Raw genomic sequence first — 17,103 nt, 5'->3', positions numbered from 1 at the left:
CTTTAGTTGTTTTCATGTATTATCCTCGCTAAAGGGTTAGTGGTCACCATTTACTCTATTTGTCATTTCAAAACCCATAAGAAATTAGTTCATCTTTGGAAACACAAAATATGTTTGGAAAATTTCCTCCATGTTTGGCATTGCGCTCTGTCAATTACTTGAGGGGTTCCGACTTGCCTTAGCAGTTTGTACTGCATGTGATGGACATCAAACACCCCCAAAGCGCTACCTCACAAAACTAAGGAAACATTGCTACTGTTATCATAACTTTCAAGCTTCAGAGCATTGATAACGTAGAAGTAATCCCATGTGGTTTTTGAATACCCGTTTTGTGATGTGAATGCTCTCTCAACCACTCCACCCACTGAACATTATCAACAATGCCATACTGGTGAACTGGACCTTTGCTATTGATGCAGCACACTCAATAACACATTTCTGGTTTAAAAGGGATTCTTGCACATATGGCCCGTTTCGTGTTGTCCTTTTTTTTTTATGTGCTCTGCCCGTTTTGTGTAATGTTGATCTCACTTAATCAATCTGTTATTCGATTATCACCAATGCCAATAACTCTCGAAAAAACTGGACTTTGCATCGCTGCAGCGCGCACACTTATACAAATTTTTCTGGGGGGGTTTTTTTTTTTAAAACAATGATTATTCACCTCATATGTGATTGTTGTGTTATACCCAATATTATGTTCCTTGAGGGGACAAATCATGTTTTAAAGTTGTTGTTTTTTAATCCAGTGTTTAGTGTAATATTACTCACAGGTATCTAGTGCTATAATTCCACAGGGTCTTAAAGGTCTTTATTCATTAGATTGAATAGGGGGTTTTTATGTGAAGGTCTCACTTTAAAGGAGTAATAGTATCTTAGGTCGCAGTCAACATGGGACTGGCTAGAACCATGAACTCTTAAAATTGAAGAAAATAACCATGGGAAAAACATTTTGGGATCCCTTCAGCAAACTGCCACAGTTCATTCAGTGACCAATACAATGCAGACAAAGTACAGGTGGAGTCTGCAGACTGAAGCAGTTCAGGCTTGACCAATATTTGAGGGCTCATGATTTAGGAAAAGTTCTGGAGTGGCTTTTATGCCATGGTTAAGTGGATAAACTAATTATAGACTGTGGCGGATTAATTTAGAGGATCTAACATTATAATCATAAAAAAGTTGGATATGGTAATAAAAGGGCAAAATAAGGGAAGGAGTTGATGTTTACAGATAGTGACTTTGGTCCTTCTAAGATATAAAGATTAGAAATGTGGTGTCTCTGTGAAAGTGGAACCCAACTCTAAATGTTAAATCAGGGCCCCACAAATGATCAAAAGCATGTGCAAAACAATTTGTTTGAATTTGGGTATTGAAGTTGATATTTCTTATAGGACTTTTGGAGCTTGCTGATTTTTTACAAGTTGTAGAACCATGGAAGTGGTGGACCCACAAGTGGGCAAAAAAACGGTGGTCCCTTATGGTAGAAAAAACAAGTATGGTGGGTGGGTGTGTGTGTGGTGTGTGTGTGTGTGGTGTGTGTGTGTGTGTGTGTGTGTGTGGTGTGTTGTTCCAGCCTGTGTCCAGGCCTGGAGTCACACAATCTGTCACACACGCTCTACATGTGTGCCATCACTTTAATAGTGCTGATCGAACCTCAACACTCAGTGGTAAACTTTTAGTGGATTTCAACGTAAACTGCCTCAGTAGCCTCTGCTGATATGCCTCATGCTTTTTTTTCACTTTCCCCACAAAGTGATAAAAACCAGTTTTGAGTGTGTATGTGTGTATGCTCCCTATCGCCCCTGTAGCTGGGAACGTGGTATTGCAGCAGATACACACTACCGGATGTGTGTGTGGCTTTAGCCAATGAGAAAGGCCCACGGAGAGGGAGGGAGGAGCCGTGTAGTTTTATTGGATGCGCCCACGCACACTGTTTCTGGGTTTTAATCTTCAATTCCTCATGTTTTGACTGTTTGAACGGACTTCAAAAAAAAAACACTTCATGTAGACTAAGCAACAGGTTGCTGTAATCCTATAGTATTTAACTAAACATTTGATATAGTTCCATGTGTATTTCTAGTCGTGTGAACAGAATAATTCTTAATGAAGTAAGGTTTTAATCAGATGGCTAACATTAGCTGCTAAAAGCCCACGGACACGGACACGGGCGGCATTTTAAACCGGAAGTTCCACGCGCTTCGACTCTGATCATCACGGCACAGCACTCTTCATGTGAGAAGCAGGTAGGTGAAGTTATTTGACTTTGTACATGATATTCGTTTCAATTCTTACTCAATTTCGTAGCGCAACTAAATGATAGTTAATGATGTAGCATTTTATTCAGATCATAGCTGATAAAGTTATGAGCTGGTGATGCGTGATAGATCGATAGCTGATAATGGCGGCTGCGTAAGAAGCATTTTATTGCATTACATGATAATTTGACTCCGTTTTCTTTATAGTTTTGCAAAAATCCTCTAATGTATTGGTTTGACAACGATTTTAGACTTTTTTTACCTCATGTTTTAATTGATCAGACATGATGGCAGACTAACTTATCTGTTTATTGATCTGTCTTACAGTATTTACAATATGGCTGAATAGATCTAGCTTAACTATCATTTCTGTGTTATATCTTAATTCCTACCATTTCAAACTACATTAAGTTTTTTTCCCCATGCTAATTTCTTTTATTTTGTATGTGTGTATGTGTAACTATTTTCAGCACCATAATGTTGAAAAGGAAGACAAGGATACGGCCTGTTGATGATGCCAGGACACACATTCAGTCTTTGAGGGACAAGCCTGAGTTTATGGAACGATTTATCGATAATAACAAAGGTATGAGACAGCATATTACACATTAATTTCTTAGTACTGATTGTTTGCATACGCTTACATGATAATCCATGTCTTTGTAGTTGGAAAATGATAAATTAGCATTGGTTTTGTAAAACTGTCCACATTGTGTATTAATAACCTGAATCATAGGCCCCATCCACACTACTGCGTTTTAGTTTAGAAACGGAGAATAAAAACGAATTCGATCTCCGTCCACACCAGTGTTTTAGCTGCGTATTAGAATTGATCTACGCCCACATTAAAACGACTGAAAACGCGGATCACGTGACCTTTCACCAACACTGGGCATGCGCGTGCCGGTGTAAACCTAGAGACTTTCAAACATAGACTGTAAAAAAAAGCTTTCAAACATCAAAATGTAATTTATTATATGTATTTGTGTACATAAATGCTTTGTTATTTAAAATTCTAAATTACAATGAACCATGACGGGCAGCCCTCTGTGCGCACACACTCGAAGCGTGTGTACTGAAGTCTTCTGTCAGCGCTCAAGCACCTGCTTCAGTTCTTCTGCGCTTTACCCATTAAATACACACATTCATCTTAAATGAATGTAAACAATAGGTAGAAAATCGGATGGATGTCACGTCATTCATTATATTGGATCCGTGCATTCAGTCTTAAAGGGAAAGCAGCCTAATACACAGGTCTGCTCTGTCTGTCACTGTAATCAAACAAAAGACAAATAGAGAATCACTCACTGCTCTTCACCCAATAGCCTTTGCAGCATATTTAATTAATACAGTAAATAAAACTGCATATTTTTCATTTTATTTTCGATGTCCATTCAATTTCTGTAGTATTTCTTACTTGAAATGCTATAATCTGGTCTCCTATATACTTCTATTGACCATACAATGTCCATTGTTCCTTCATATATCTCTGCTGAGCAGGGTGATGTTGCGTAGAAGTCAAAGTGATGTGCAGGTCTTAAATGTTTTGGAAATGTCTTAAAAATGGTATTAAGAAGTATTACATTGGAAGTGATGATACCTGCAAATACCCTGATTATAAGGCAGTAAGCTTTAGTGTCATTTTGACATGGTTATACCACATCTGTATGTGAAGGGTTAAGACAACACATTTTTCTTCCAGTTAAATGTATTTTTAATGGTTTGTCCTCATCATAGGTAGAGGAGTGTTTGCTACCCAGCCTGTGGAAGCCGGAGCTTTTGTTTTGGAGTACAGGGGTGAACTCATTTCAGCAGAAGAATGCCAGGCGAGAGACTACACTGAGTTACAGAGCACATTTCTGTTCGAATTTGAGTGGCAGAAGCGTCACTGGTGGTGAGCATGGAAACACGCATGTTTTGTAGAGATGTTGAAAATTCTATGAAGATATGCAACACACATAATTGAGTAGCTGATGAATGAACAACAACAGGACTAATCTTTTAATCGCACATGGCTGGTGGACAGCAGCAGTTAATTCCAATGATAAGCAGACCTGCCAACCTGTACGCATTTTGACTTCAAAGTACGCTGGTATGATTTGTCACTCTAAACTACGCAAAAAAACGTTTATATACTGTCTATGCAGTGTTTCCCACAGATTTTAAATCAATTTGTTGCGGGGGTGGGGTGGGGGGGTAATAATCTGCGTTAATAATCTGTTAAACAGAACTCTATTATATTAAATATAAGACCGTTTGAAGACGGTGAGGGTGCGCACGCGCGACCGGGCCTCTCTCTCTGCTCGTTCTTTCAGTATATGCGCCTATAGCAAGCGCAGCAGTCATGTACATCACTCACCGATCAAATAAGGCTTTGGCGAGACAAAAAATTGCTTGTGAGAGAGACGCGTGAGTGACAGAGAGACGGAGGGAGTGCAGGGAAAGGAAATGCAGCTGAATGAATATACGCTGTGTTTTAAATTGCGTAAAACATTTTTTTTATAACGAAACGCAATATGTGGGCAGCCGGTGTTTATTCTGTGGCGCACCGCCACGAATTAATCTATGTGTGGGAAACACTGCTATGGCAAAGACCTGGGGACGCCTGTGTGCACGGGCTATCCTCAAATCAAGCTAATGAAAAAGAAGAAGAGTTCGACCAATCATAGCGCTGGGTTCATTCCCCAAATAGCAAGCAGGGATGATTGACAGATGTGTAAGGCCTATCATTAAAGAGAGACTGAAAATCGACACCAATAAAGATTCCCGCTCGATCCCCCTTCCACTTCCACTGATGTCATAAGCGAGGACAGTACAGTAGTCACGGTACTTCTGACTCCTGAAGGTAAACGGCCTGGGCTCGATATGGAAAGTTGATTGAGTTAACTTAATCTTATGGATTCGATGATCACACAGATCGCATGGATTATCTTAAAATACTCCGTTAAGTTATTCATGGTCACTCAGAAAAGAGGAAGACATCATTCAGTCATGCAAATAATAAAATGCTCAAGTAATGCTGAACTATATATCTTGAAATCCCTATGGCTTAGTGATTATGAAAGTGCCGTGATTTGTGGATTAACGTTAGCCTACTGATAAGCGCGAGTCTGGAGAAACAGCCGTTTATTTATTCATTCATTCTCAGTGTTGAGAAACGTATGTTACGTTATTGTGTTAATTACAACTAAAGTACCTAATTATGTTATTTATTTTGTATGAAAACTAGCTACTTATGGATTAAAAACTACCATATCAGTGCTGCGCAAGCTCTCACAAACACAGACGCGCGCACAGAGAGAGAAGATCATTGTAAAATGAAAATTGACGGGCTAAGTTTAAATTTTGTTCTTGCTTGTTTTTTTTTCCTGTCAAAAAGCATTTTGTATTATCCATCCCTGCTTTTAAAATTCATTAAATGACAGACGTTTTACTGTTAACACAACCCTCATTATATGTCGGATTTGGAACTTATACTTCATATTATTTTTAGAATAAGTGATTCGTTATGCTATTATTGGACTCCTGTCTATTCATTGTCAACTGTTTTCTATAAATATGTTTGTATTGGCTAACATTTATGCAGCTAATGCGTGTCCGGTTTAAAATGTGCAATGTTCAAATGCAAAGACAGCACGACACAAATAGAAGCCCTTTTCCCTGTGGTATTTAGTATCTTATTTGGATATTGGAAAATAAATTAATTAGCTTAATTGTACACAATGTTCCTATGTTTTTATCTTTTTTTACTGTGTTCTAGGGGTTTCTTAATTTTAGACTAGTTGACCAGCACACATTATATGCAATGCAATTATATAATGCATGTGTGTCATCGTCCAAACGGCCCATACAACATTGGTGGTGAAATTTAGTATTGTAGTTAAACAATTAAAGGGTGGTTTTCTTATTTATTTTAGTATTGATGCATCCAAAGAAGACGGTACTCTTGGAAGATTGATTAATGACAACCACAAATCTCCAAACTGCACCATGAAAAAAATCATAGTAAACGACACGCCACATTTGTGTCTATTTGCTGTGAAGAAAATTTAAATAGGAAGTGAAATCGAATACAACTACGGTGATTCACAATGGCCGTGGCGTAAAAAGGTGAGTTGGTTATATTAGCTATACTGATTTTCATTTTTTTTAAAAGTGCTGAATAGCACAGCTACATCTGTTTTCTACAATTTGTAGTTAATTATAAATCGTATATTAACCTGATTATCTATGCATAGCTATGTGATCTCATATGCATGATCTGTTTCTTAGAACTTTTTGTCTGATTTCCAGGAGCCAAAGCAGCAGACTTCTGTTATAGAGACCAAAACATCCCTAACAGATCACTCTTCCCATGATGCCTCCAACAAAGATGCTGTCGTCACGCAGGTAAAGGAGTAATGTCGACTGTCATCACAATCCATTTCGACCGCTCACACACACACGTTTCTAGTCTAGGCCTTATGGGGCCCTCACACACATTTCTTGTCTTGGCCTTATGGGGCCCTCATACACACACATTTCTTGTCTTGGCCTTATGGGGCCCTAAGTCAGTCCTCAAATGAATGAGCCTTATGGGGCCCTCCCCTCAAATGAATGAATTCACAGTTAAGCTCACACACACACATTTCCAGTCTAGGCCTTATGGGGCCCTCACACACACACATTTCCAGTCTAGGCCTTATGGGGCCCTCACGTATGGATCTCACTCTTAGTGATTTTACATCATTGGGACAACACCTGTCAATATTTAAACTAGTGTAATTGCAGGTGTAATTCAACACTGATCAAGCTGCTGCATGTTCAGAATCAGTATTTTGGATGTACTGCATTGCAACATCTTATTTGTTGCTGTGACACTTGCTGTTACGTCTAGAAAAGACGAGTGCATGCTCTTATATTTCAGCTGTGCTAGATGAGAAACTGTTTTCACATGAGCTAACTTTTGTTAACTTTGGTTTCTGTTGTTTTTTGTCTGATTTCCAGGAGCCAAAGCAGGTATTTACCATCAAAGGGTTTTCTCTAGTGAACTATACCGAAAGTGATGAGACGGATGAGGAGTATATTAAAGACAACCCTCCCAGTCCACACTGTGATGTTGTTCGAAAGAAGACGAGGAATGGAAACATTCAGGTATGCCTCAGATACTGTACTTTAAAATGGTGCTGTTTCTATAAATGGTTCAAACGTCCTTCCCCTGTGACTAATTTTAATAGAATGTAAGACAAAATGTATTACATATCTTGAAATTGAAACTCCTTTTTTGCAGGTGATTGGAGTAGCTGATTTTTCTGATCCTCTGTTTGACTCAAATGAGGGTATAGTAGATGAAACTGATGAGGATTCTAGTCTGCAGTCAGACAATGAAGTTGTTCCAAAAAAATTTTTGGTATGTCTCTGACACTCTGGGTACATTTCTACCAAAATATTTCCCCTGTATAAGATTTCCATAGAATGTGAACAAAAATGCATAATCATACATGATACAATTCCCTTTTTGCAGATGGATAGAGTACCAAATTTTTCTGTTCCTCTTAATGAGTCAAGTGATGACAGCATAGATGAACCTTCCACTCCTATGTCTGGAATGGCTTCACAAAGGCCGAGGAGAAACTGTCACCGTCCTGTAAGCCTAATTTTTTCATACATTATATCACTTAATGGTTAGTGCTAACTAACGCACGCAGTGTGGGCGGCGTCAGATGTTTAACGATACACCGCTGATCATGTACTTCAAAACAATTTTACCCCCAAGCGAAATACAAGAAAACTTCGCCTTATATCAAGTATATCGGGGCCTTTACTCTCCTCACGTAATAAGTGAAAACTTTGTTCATATTGGACCTCGATCTAACAGCTTTGTGTAACGATAAAGGTAAACATTTATAAAATATATTTTTATTTTATTTTAATATTTTATTTAAAATATTTTTATAGCCTGTGATGTGATTAGAGGAGACAAATGTGCATCTCCAGAAACTTGAGCCTTAAATACAGTTTATAGTCAAATCAGAATCAGAAAGAGTTTAATTGCCAAGTATGCTTGCGCATACAAGGAATTTGTTTTAGTGACATAAGCTTCCAGTACACAGAGACGACAAAAAAAAAGGCAAATAAATAAGTGTATAAACAATTGTGCTATAAATGATAATGGAATAGGATTGAGTAAGATGCCGGGGTGTACTAGGATGCAGGGATAACAAATAAATATAAGGATATTGCACATTTGTATTGCACAAGTGGGGAACATTTAACTGTTCATGAGGTAGATTGCCTGGGGTAAGAAACTGTTCTTGTGCCTGGCTGTTCTGGTATTTGCAGTTCTGAAGCGCCGGCCAGATGGCAAAAGTTCAAAGATGGGGTAACTTGGATGTGAGGGATCCAGAGTGATTTTCTGAGCCCTTTTCCTCACTCTGGATGTGTACAGTTCTTGGAGGGTGGGCAGGGGAGTACCAATAATCCTTTCAGCAGTCCGAACCGTTCTCTGTAGTCTTCTGATGTCTGATTTTGTAGCTGAACCGAACCAGACAGTAATTGAAGTACACAGGACAGACTCAATGACGGCTGAGTAGAACTGGTTCAGCAGCACCTGTGGCAGGTTAAACTTCCTCAGCTGGCGAAGGAAGTACAACCTTTGTTGGGCCTTTTTAACAATGGAGTCAATGTGATTGTCCCACTTCAGGTCCTGAATCTGAATGACTCCACTGCAGCCACAGTGCTGTCTATGATGGTGAGTGGGGGGAGTGCAGGGGGGTTTCTCCTGAAGTCCACGATCATCTCCACTGTTTTGAGCGTGTTCAGCTCCAGGTTGTTAAGACTGCACCAGACAGCCAGCTGCTCAACCTCTTGTCTGTAAGCAGACTCGTCACCGTCCTGGATGAGACCGATGACTGTAGTGTCGTCTGCAAACTTCAGGAGCTTGACAGAGGGGTCTTTAGAGGTGCAGTCATTGGTGTATAGCGAGAAGAGCAGTGGGGAGAGAACACATCCCTGAGGGGCACCAGTGTTGGTGGAGCAGCTGTTGGACATGAATTTCCCCAGTCTCACTAGATGTTGCCTATCTGTCAGAAAGCTGGTGATCCACTGACAGATAGAGCTAGGAACAGAGAGCTGGGTCAGTTTGGTCTGAAGGGCTGTTGGGATGATGGTGTTGAAAGCCGAAATAAAGTCCACAAACAGGATCCTCATATAAGTCCCTGTTTTGTCCAGATGTTGCAGGATGAAGTGCAATCCCAAGTTGATTGCATCATCCACAGACCTGTTTGCTCGGTAAGCAAACTGCAGGGGGTCCAGTAAGGGTCCAGTGATGTCCTTCAGATAAGCCAGAACCAGTTTTTCATGACTTCATGACGACAGACGGTAGAGCCCACAGGTCTGTAGTCGTTAAGTCCTGTAATCTTGGGTTTCTTTGGAATGGGGATGATGGTGGAGCGTTTGAAGCAGAACGGCACTTCACACAACTCCAGAGATCTGTTGAAGATCTGTGAAAAGATGGGGGCCAGCTGGTCAGCACAGGTTCTCAGACAGGCTGGTGTAACGCCATCTGGTGGCTGGTGCTTTTCTTCTTTTGTTCTTCCTGAAGACCTGGCGCACATCATCTTCACAGATTTGAAGAGCAGGAGGTGTGGAGAGGGGGATTGCAGGAGGTGTTAACGGTTGTGTAGGGAGATGGTCAGAATGGGTGTTGGGGGTTTCAAATCTACAATAGAACTCATTCAGGTCGTTAGCAAGTCGTTGATTAGCCTCAGTGCAGGGGGACGGTGTGTTTTAGTTTGTGATGGCTCTCAGTCCTCTCCACACTGAAGTTGAGTCATTGGAAGTAAACTGGTCTTCCAACTTTTTAGCGTAGGTCATTTTAGCCGCTCTAATCTCTTTGTTCAGTGTGTTCCTGGCAAATTATAGTACTAGTAACTTTAGTTATCTCACTCATTAACCTGATGCCAGTCGATTGTTTCTCCGAATAATATTGATAGGGGTGTGCCTTTTTATGCTGTTCTCTATATTCTCTTGTTTTTAGTCTCTTGGGCTAACCGTAATCAACAGTACATTTCTAATTTCATTTACTTTGATTAAACTTACTCTACATTTTACTTAACGCCCCTATAGAATGTATGTCATCCCAATATGCAATGGTCAGTTTATCATACTAAAGGATTAAAATGTAAGAATTCTCAAATTACTCAATCCCATTCCAGATGTGCATGACCTTTTATTGCTCACATGAGTACAGTTTAAGAAAATAAAATTTTAGATATTGAGACATGGAATGGAAGCTGATGGCAACCAACATTTTCAAGACTTGCATGTCGTTTAGGCTGGCTAATGATAATCCATGTCGATACAATTGAAAGAAAACACTGTTTTATAAATTCATGTTAAAGACGTTTTTTACAGTAGTCCATAACTGCTGGTCAAAATGAGTTGTGTATTTATTTGTCATGTAATGAAAGGTCACTGAACAATAGTCATGCACATCTGGGATGAAGGTGAGCAAATTTATTTTTTTGTCGTCTTTTTCTGGGGGACTAATCCTTTTTAACTTTTCTTTTCTGAAAGATTCAAAGGAGTCTTGTAGAATCCAGAAGTACAGGAGCCTGAAGTTGAGGACAGTGTGGCTTCCACACAGGAACCTACTTCCACGCTGCATTCCCAATACCAGAGAAAGTCGGCAAAAAAGACAGGTGAGCTTAGAAATGTAAAGTGGATTGATTGGTCCCATTCGTCTTGAAGACACAAGCTTTATTCTGAATTATATTATTTGATCAAATCTTTACTCTTGATCACTGCACATTGATAGCTGTCACAATAGGTATGTTTACACAGTCTAATATTCTGATTATAGTTGATTTATAACCTCAAACCTGAATGAGTTTCTTTCTTCTGCTGAACACAGAAGACATTTTAAAGAATGGGGGTAACCAGACAGTTGATGTCACCACTGACTTCTATATGAACTACTATGAACGTCAATTGTGCCGTCAACTCTCTGGTTACCCACATTCTTTAAAATGTTCAGCAGAAGCAAGAAACTCATACAGGTTTGGAACAACATTATGGTGAGTAAATGATGTCAGAATTTTTGGGTTAAAGGAACACTTTGACTTTTTGGGACTTAAGCTTATTCACCGTATCGCCCAGAGTTGGATATCCATACCTTTTTCATCTCCGTGCGTGCTGTAAGTCTGTTTGACGCACCCATCGCTAGCCTAGCTTAGCACAAAGACTGGATGTAAACGGCTACTAGTGTTGTCACGGTACCAAAATTTCAGTATTCGGTACCGATACCACTGAAAATCCACGGTTCTTGGTACCAATTTCGGTACCAAAGCAAAACACAAAAATATGCTAATTAAAAAAAAAAACTTTTTATCACTAACAATAAAACCAATGCCATTCTTTATACTTATTTACAATTGTGTTTAAAGTTTTTCTACAAGTAATATAATTATGAAAAACAGTAAACAAGTTTCACCCAAATTTAATTTGTCTTTTAATTTATTAATTTAAACACATTTTATTTTTTGGTAAATAAAAGGGGATTTGCTATTAAAATTAAAACATGGAAGAAATATTGTGTGATTAATTTTTAATTAACAGTAGTAGCAGTATCACATACATTTTACAAAATAATAGCAATATTTCTAGCACAATGCCTTTATATAAAAATGAATTTGTAATGAATGCATATTTGTCATTTATCTGAACTTAAGACTGGTGGTGATGCTTAAGATATTTTTGTTCATTGAGGGTTTCTGTAAAAAAAAAAAAAAGTAGTAATAGATCATAATAATTATTATTAAAAGATAATACTACTACTAATTCTACTACCATACTAACAATATACAATGCACTATGGATTGATGAGCTGCTGGTTCATGAATATTAATCACGTTGTCTGCGTTCGGTCGAACTGATTTGCTGAAATCAAAACAGGGACTGTAATAGATGAGCGCCAGCCAATGAAATTGCCATTTGCGCATTAGCTCCGCCCACTACCGGAGAAACCGGCTTATCTTCTGATTGTTTAAGAAAGTTTTACAATTCTAAATGAACTCCATTATTTTGACAGGAAAATACAACAAATAATATAGTTTACATATAGCATGTCAATTCAGCGTGGTAAGACTCTCGCTCTCTCTCTTTGCATGTGTGAGAAACAGAGCTATCAGCAAAGCGACGGCGAGTCGTGCTCCTTCACACAGAGATAACAATTCAAAAAAAAACATAGACCGAAAAAGAGTAAAATACAGAAATACTGTGCGTCCATTGAGATGAATTGAAAAGTACAGATCGCTTGATGGAGCGTAAACTCTGAAGCGCTCTGTCAGTGTTCAGCGAGTGAAAATATATCTGCGCCAATCTTATAATAGCCTCGAACACACACACACTGGCGAGTAAAATCTAAGAATTTATTAGCCAATGGCTAACAATAGACATAATTTAGTCGCCCTGAGTAAAATTTATTCACATATGCGAGTGATTTACTCGCAATGTAGAGGCTGTTTTGACGGTTTTCCGTGAATACCTTTAAACTGACACTGGTTTTACTCAAATGAAACGGTAAAATGCTTGTGAAGTGACTCAGAACAGTTCTGGTGATGTTGTTTATGTATTTACGTCCTCATTATTGCAAGCGTCATGCGCTTCAGTCTATGTAGTAAACAAACCATTCATTCATTCACACAGAGACACGCAGAACATGCAGGATGCGGATTTCAACCAAATTTTGTGGCTTAACATTTACAGATACTGGTCCATATGGAGATTTGATTTGATTAATTTATGCTAACTTTGACAAATTCCGTGACTGTCCATATTAAAATGTAAGTTACATTTTCATGACTGGATTTTGAGATTCCGCCCACGTTTTCTGCTTCGCGGAAATCATAGCGCTGTATGCATCCAGAACCGGGTTTGAACGGGTCCTCGGTACCACCGGTACTTACAGAAACCTGGTACCGTGACGCTTTCATTTTTTTAATACCGACTTGGTACCGAAGCACCCTATTCATGTAATAGTGTCACTAAGGTTACATTACATCTAGCTAATGGCACTGTAACAGTATGCTAGTCATCTAAAAACATAACGGAACACTTACCGCAGCCGCAGGTGATCCACTTTGTCCTGTCTTTACTATCGATGGGATGGCTGTATACTTCAGCACACGTTTCATGGTCCGTGTAGCAAATTCCATTTATAATTCCAAAATAGTCGTCCTCAGTGAAATGTTCTGAGCAAATGTGATCGTCCTTGATGATGTCTACAGGTGTGTTTGGATCTATTTCCAGAGCAAGTAGCCATCGATTCATCAGGTCAGCGTTTTTGGTTGGAATTCTATGAAACATCATGGTATTACCTGGTCTCCCCTGTTTATTGTCACAGCTCTTTACAATACAGCGAACACCCATGATTGTAAACTTTGCATTTACTATCTAGTAATTGCTGACTCTATTACTCCAACTCTGAGCAAACTCTCTGCTCCTCACCACGGCGCGTCTCGGGTGCTGCGCTAATCACTCCGCCCAAGTAGCAGTGCTTCGCCTTCTGAGAATATAGTTCCCAGTATTTAAACGTTTAAAAAATGGCTGTCTCATATGACCTTGCTATTCGTACACACTGTGACTATACAAATCACAACATGTAAATAGGAAAATGTTGGTGTTATTTTGTCACTTATTGGGATTAGTATGCTAGCTGTAGCCATTTACATCCAGTCTTTGTGCTAAGCTAGGCTAGCGGTGGGTGCGTCAAACAGACTTACTGCACACGCACAGAGATGAAAAAGGTATGTACGGACTTATCTAACTCTGGGGGATACGGTGAATAAGCTAAAGTCCCAAAAAGTTGAAGTGTTCCTTTAAACACTTTCATTATATGATCAAAAGAAAAATTTAACTGTGTAACACTTTGCTCGGATTTCATCCTAAAAGTTTGGGATGCACAAAGGGAAGATTTTGCATTTACACAAAAGTTTTAATATATTCATCTGCATATCATTTCCGTATGCATATTCCCATCGATGTGAGACTGTTTAGTATAATACATAAAATATGAGATACAGACTGTAAAAATCATTGCTAAAAATCGAATATCTTTGCCTTGTTTTTAAAATAAAAATGTCCGTACAACAAAGTACATTTGCCAAAATTGAATAAAATACTTTAAGTAGACGGTCTACTAATGCTGTAATGAGAGTTAGTTGACATGTAGGTGCATTGTTACTCAGTTAACAGAATGTCTAAAGGGGACCATCAAAATAAAAGTGCTACCACGCCTTTTACTGGATTGCACTGCTTTATTATTATTATTATTATTATTATTATTATTATTATTGTTAGTCAAAAGTTTTATTCAGAAACAAACTAAAAGCGTACTTTTAGTCTCTGAACCAAGTCAATATGGCAATGAATGACCTGTGTGATCAATCCAATAGTCTTTCAGTTCAGATTAAGGTTTAAAAATCCCAAACTTAAGACATTAACCTAAACTTAATAACATTTTCTTTTTATGTATACTTAGGTAAAGAAACTGCTGTCAAAAGAAGCTGGACAACAGATGAATGTGCGGCAGTAGAAAGGCACCTAAGGAAATTCATTGTGAGGAGCCAAGTTCCAGGGAAAAAGGACTGTCAGCGCTGCGTTGATGCAGAAGCTCAAGCTTTAGGAAATCGAGACTGGAAGGCGGTCAAATACTTCATCAAAAATCATATTTCTGCCATAAGAAGGAAAGTACAGTGAAATACAGGTAGCTCAACGTATTGGATGCCTTCCCACTAGCATTCACATCGGGACATGTTCTAAGTGTTTTCAACAGTTGAAATTTAGTTGTTTTCATTGTATTATCCTCTTAAAGGGTTAGTTGTCACCATTTACTCTTATTTGTCATTTCAAACCCATAAGAAATTAGTTCATCTTTGGAACACAAAATATGTTTTGAATGTTTCCTCCATTGTTTGCATTGCCGCTCTGTCCATTACTTGAGGGGTTCCGATTGCATTAGGCAGTTTGTGAATGAATGTGATGACATCAAACACCCCAAAGCGCTAACCTCAACAAAACTAAGGAAACGCATTGCTATCTGTTCATCCTAAACTTTCAAGCTTCAGAGCATTGATAACGTAGAAGTAATCCATGTGGTTTAATCCCAGTTTTGTGATGTGAATGCTCTCTCACTTAATCCACCCACTTAACATTATCCAACAATTGCAATAACTGTGAACTGGACTTTGCATTGATGCAGCACACTCAATTATACACATTTTCTGGTTAAAAGGGATTCTTTGCCACATATGCCCTTTTCCTTGTTTTTTTTTTTATGTTGCTCTGCCCTGTTTTTGTGCTAATGTTGATCTCACTTAATCAATCTGTTATTCATATTATCCACCAATGCAATAACTCTGAACTGGACTTTGCATCGCTGCAGCGCACACAATTATACAAATTTGTCCTGGTTACCAATGATTATTCACCTCATATGTGATTTTGTGTTATTACCAAATATATGTTCATTGAGGACAAATCATGTTTTAAAGTTGTTGTTTTTTAATCCAGTGTTTAGTGTAAAATATTACTCACGGTATTAGTGCTATAATTCCACAGGGTCTTAAAGTCTTTATTCATTAGATGAATAGGGAGTTTTCATGTGAAGTCCTCAATTTAAAGGAGTATATTATCTTTAGGTCGCAGTCAACATGACTGGCTAGGAACATGACTTCATTAGAAATTGAAGAAAAATAACCATGGGACAAACAAGATCCCCTTCAGCAAAACTGCACAGTTCATTCAGTGACCAATACAATGCAGACAAAGTACAGGTGGCGTCCTGCAGACTGAAGCAGTTCAGGCTGTGACCAATATTTGAGGGCTCATTGATTTAGAAAAGTGTCTGGAGTGGCTTTTTTATGCCATGTTAATGGCTAAACTAATATAGACGTGTGCGGATTAATTTAGAGGATATACATTATAATCTAAAAAAGTTTATATGGTAATCAAGGGCAAATAATGGAAGTAGTTGATGTTTCACAGATAGTGACTTTGGTCCCTTCTAAGATATAAAGATTAGAAATGTGTGTGTATCTGTGAAAGTGGACCCCACAACTCCTAAATGTTAAATCCGGGCCCCACAAATGACTCAAAAAACGCATGTGCAAACAATTTTGTTTGAATTTTGGTATATTGAAGTGATATTTCTTATTAGGAATTTTTTGTTATCTTGCTTGATTTTTTACAAGTCTGTAGAACCACTGGAAGTGGTGGACCCCACAATTGGGCAAAAAACGGTGGTCCCCCTTATGGTAGAAAAACAAGTATGTGTGTGTGTGTGTGTGTGTGTGTGTGTGTGTGTGTGTGTGTGTGTGTGTGTGTGTGTGTTGTTCCAGCTGTGTCCAGGCCTGGAGTCACACCATCTCGTCACACACGCTCTACATGTTTGCATCAGCAATAGTGCTGATCGAACCTCCAACACTCAGTGTTAAACTTTAGTGTGTGTGTGTCTGGCATCCTGTAGCATTTGTGCTTCGGACATGAATCATTGCTTAGTAACTGCATAGTAACACCCTGGCAACCACCCACAACACCCTTGCAACACATAGCAATGCACCTAAACTCTTCAGAACACCTTAGCAACAGCATAGCATCACCCTGGCAATCATATACAACACCCTAGGAACACATAGCAATGTTTCAAAAACTCCTCAGAACACCCTAGCAACAGCATAGCAACACCCTAGCAACCATTCACAAAATCTCAGGAACACATAGAAATATGCCAAAAACTTCTAAAAAAACCTGTAATCAACCATTTCAACACACTCAAAACAATTCAAAACACCTTAGAAACTGCATAGCA

The 17,103-nt window shown here is 38.7% G+C and overlaps 1 protein-coding gene across 1 annotated transcript; it reads left to right on the top strand.

Moving 5' to 3' along the window:
• Positions 1-2,732: 2,732 nt before the first annotated feature.
• On the top strand, positions 2,733-17,103 carry LOC109092903. The gene is made up of 8 exons (XM_042715559.1): positions 2,733-2,841; positions 6,313-6,365; positions 6,549-6,644; positions 7,242-7,388; positions 7,525-7,644; positions 7,759-7,881; positions 10,812-10,936; positions 14,776-17,103. Exons 1-7 carry the CDS (start codon positions 2,733-2,735, stop codon positions 10,851-10,853), a joined length of 690 nt encoding a protein of 229 aa, XP_042571493.1. The 3' UTR covers positions 10,854-10,936; positions 14,776-17,103.

Source organism: Cyprinus carpio, chromosome A3 (genome assembly GCF_018340385.1).
Source record: "Cyprinus carpio isolate SPL01 chromosome A3, ASM1834038v1, whole genome shotgun sequence".
NCBI classification, from domain to species: Eukaryota; Metazoa; Chordata; class Actinopteri; order Cypriniformes; family Cyprinidae; genus Cyprinus; species Cyprinus carpio.
The sequence above is the reverse complement of the archived record's forward strand: the minus strand, read 5'-3'. Positions and strand labels throughout refer to the sequence as shown.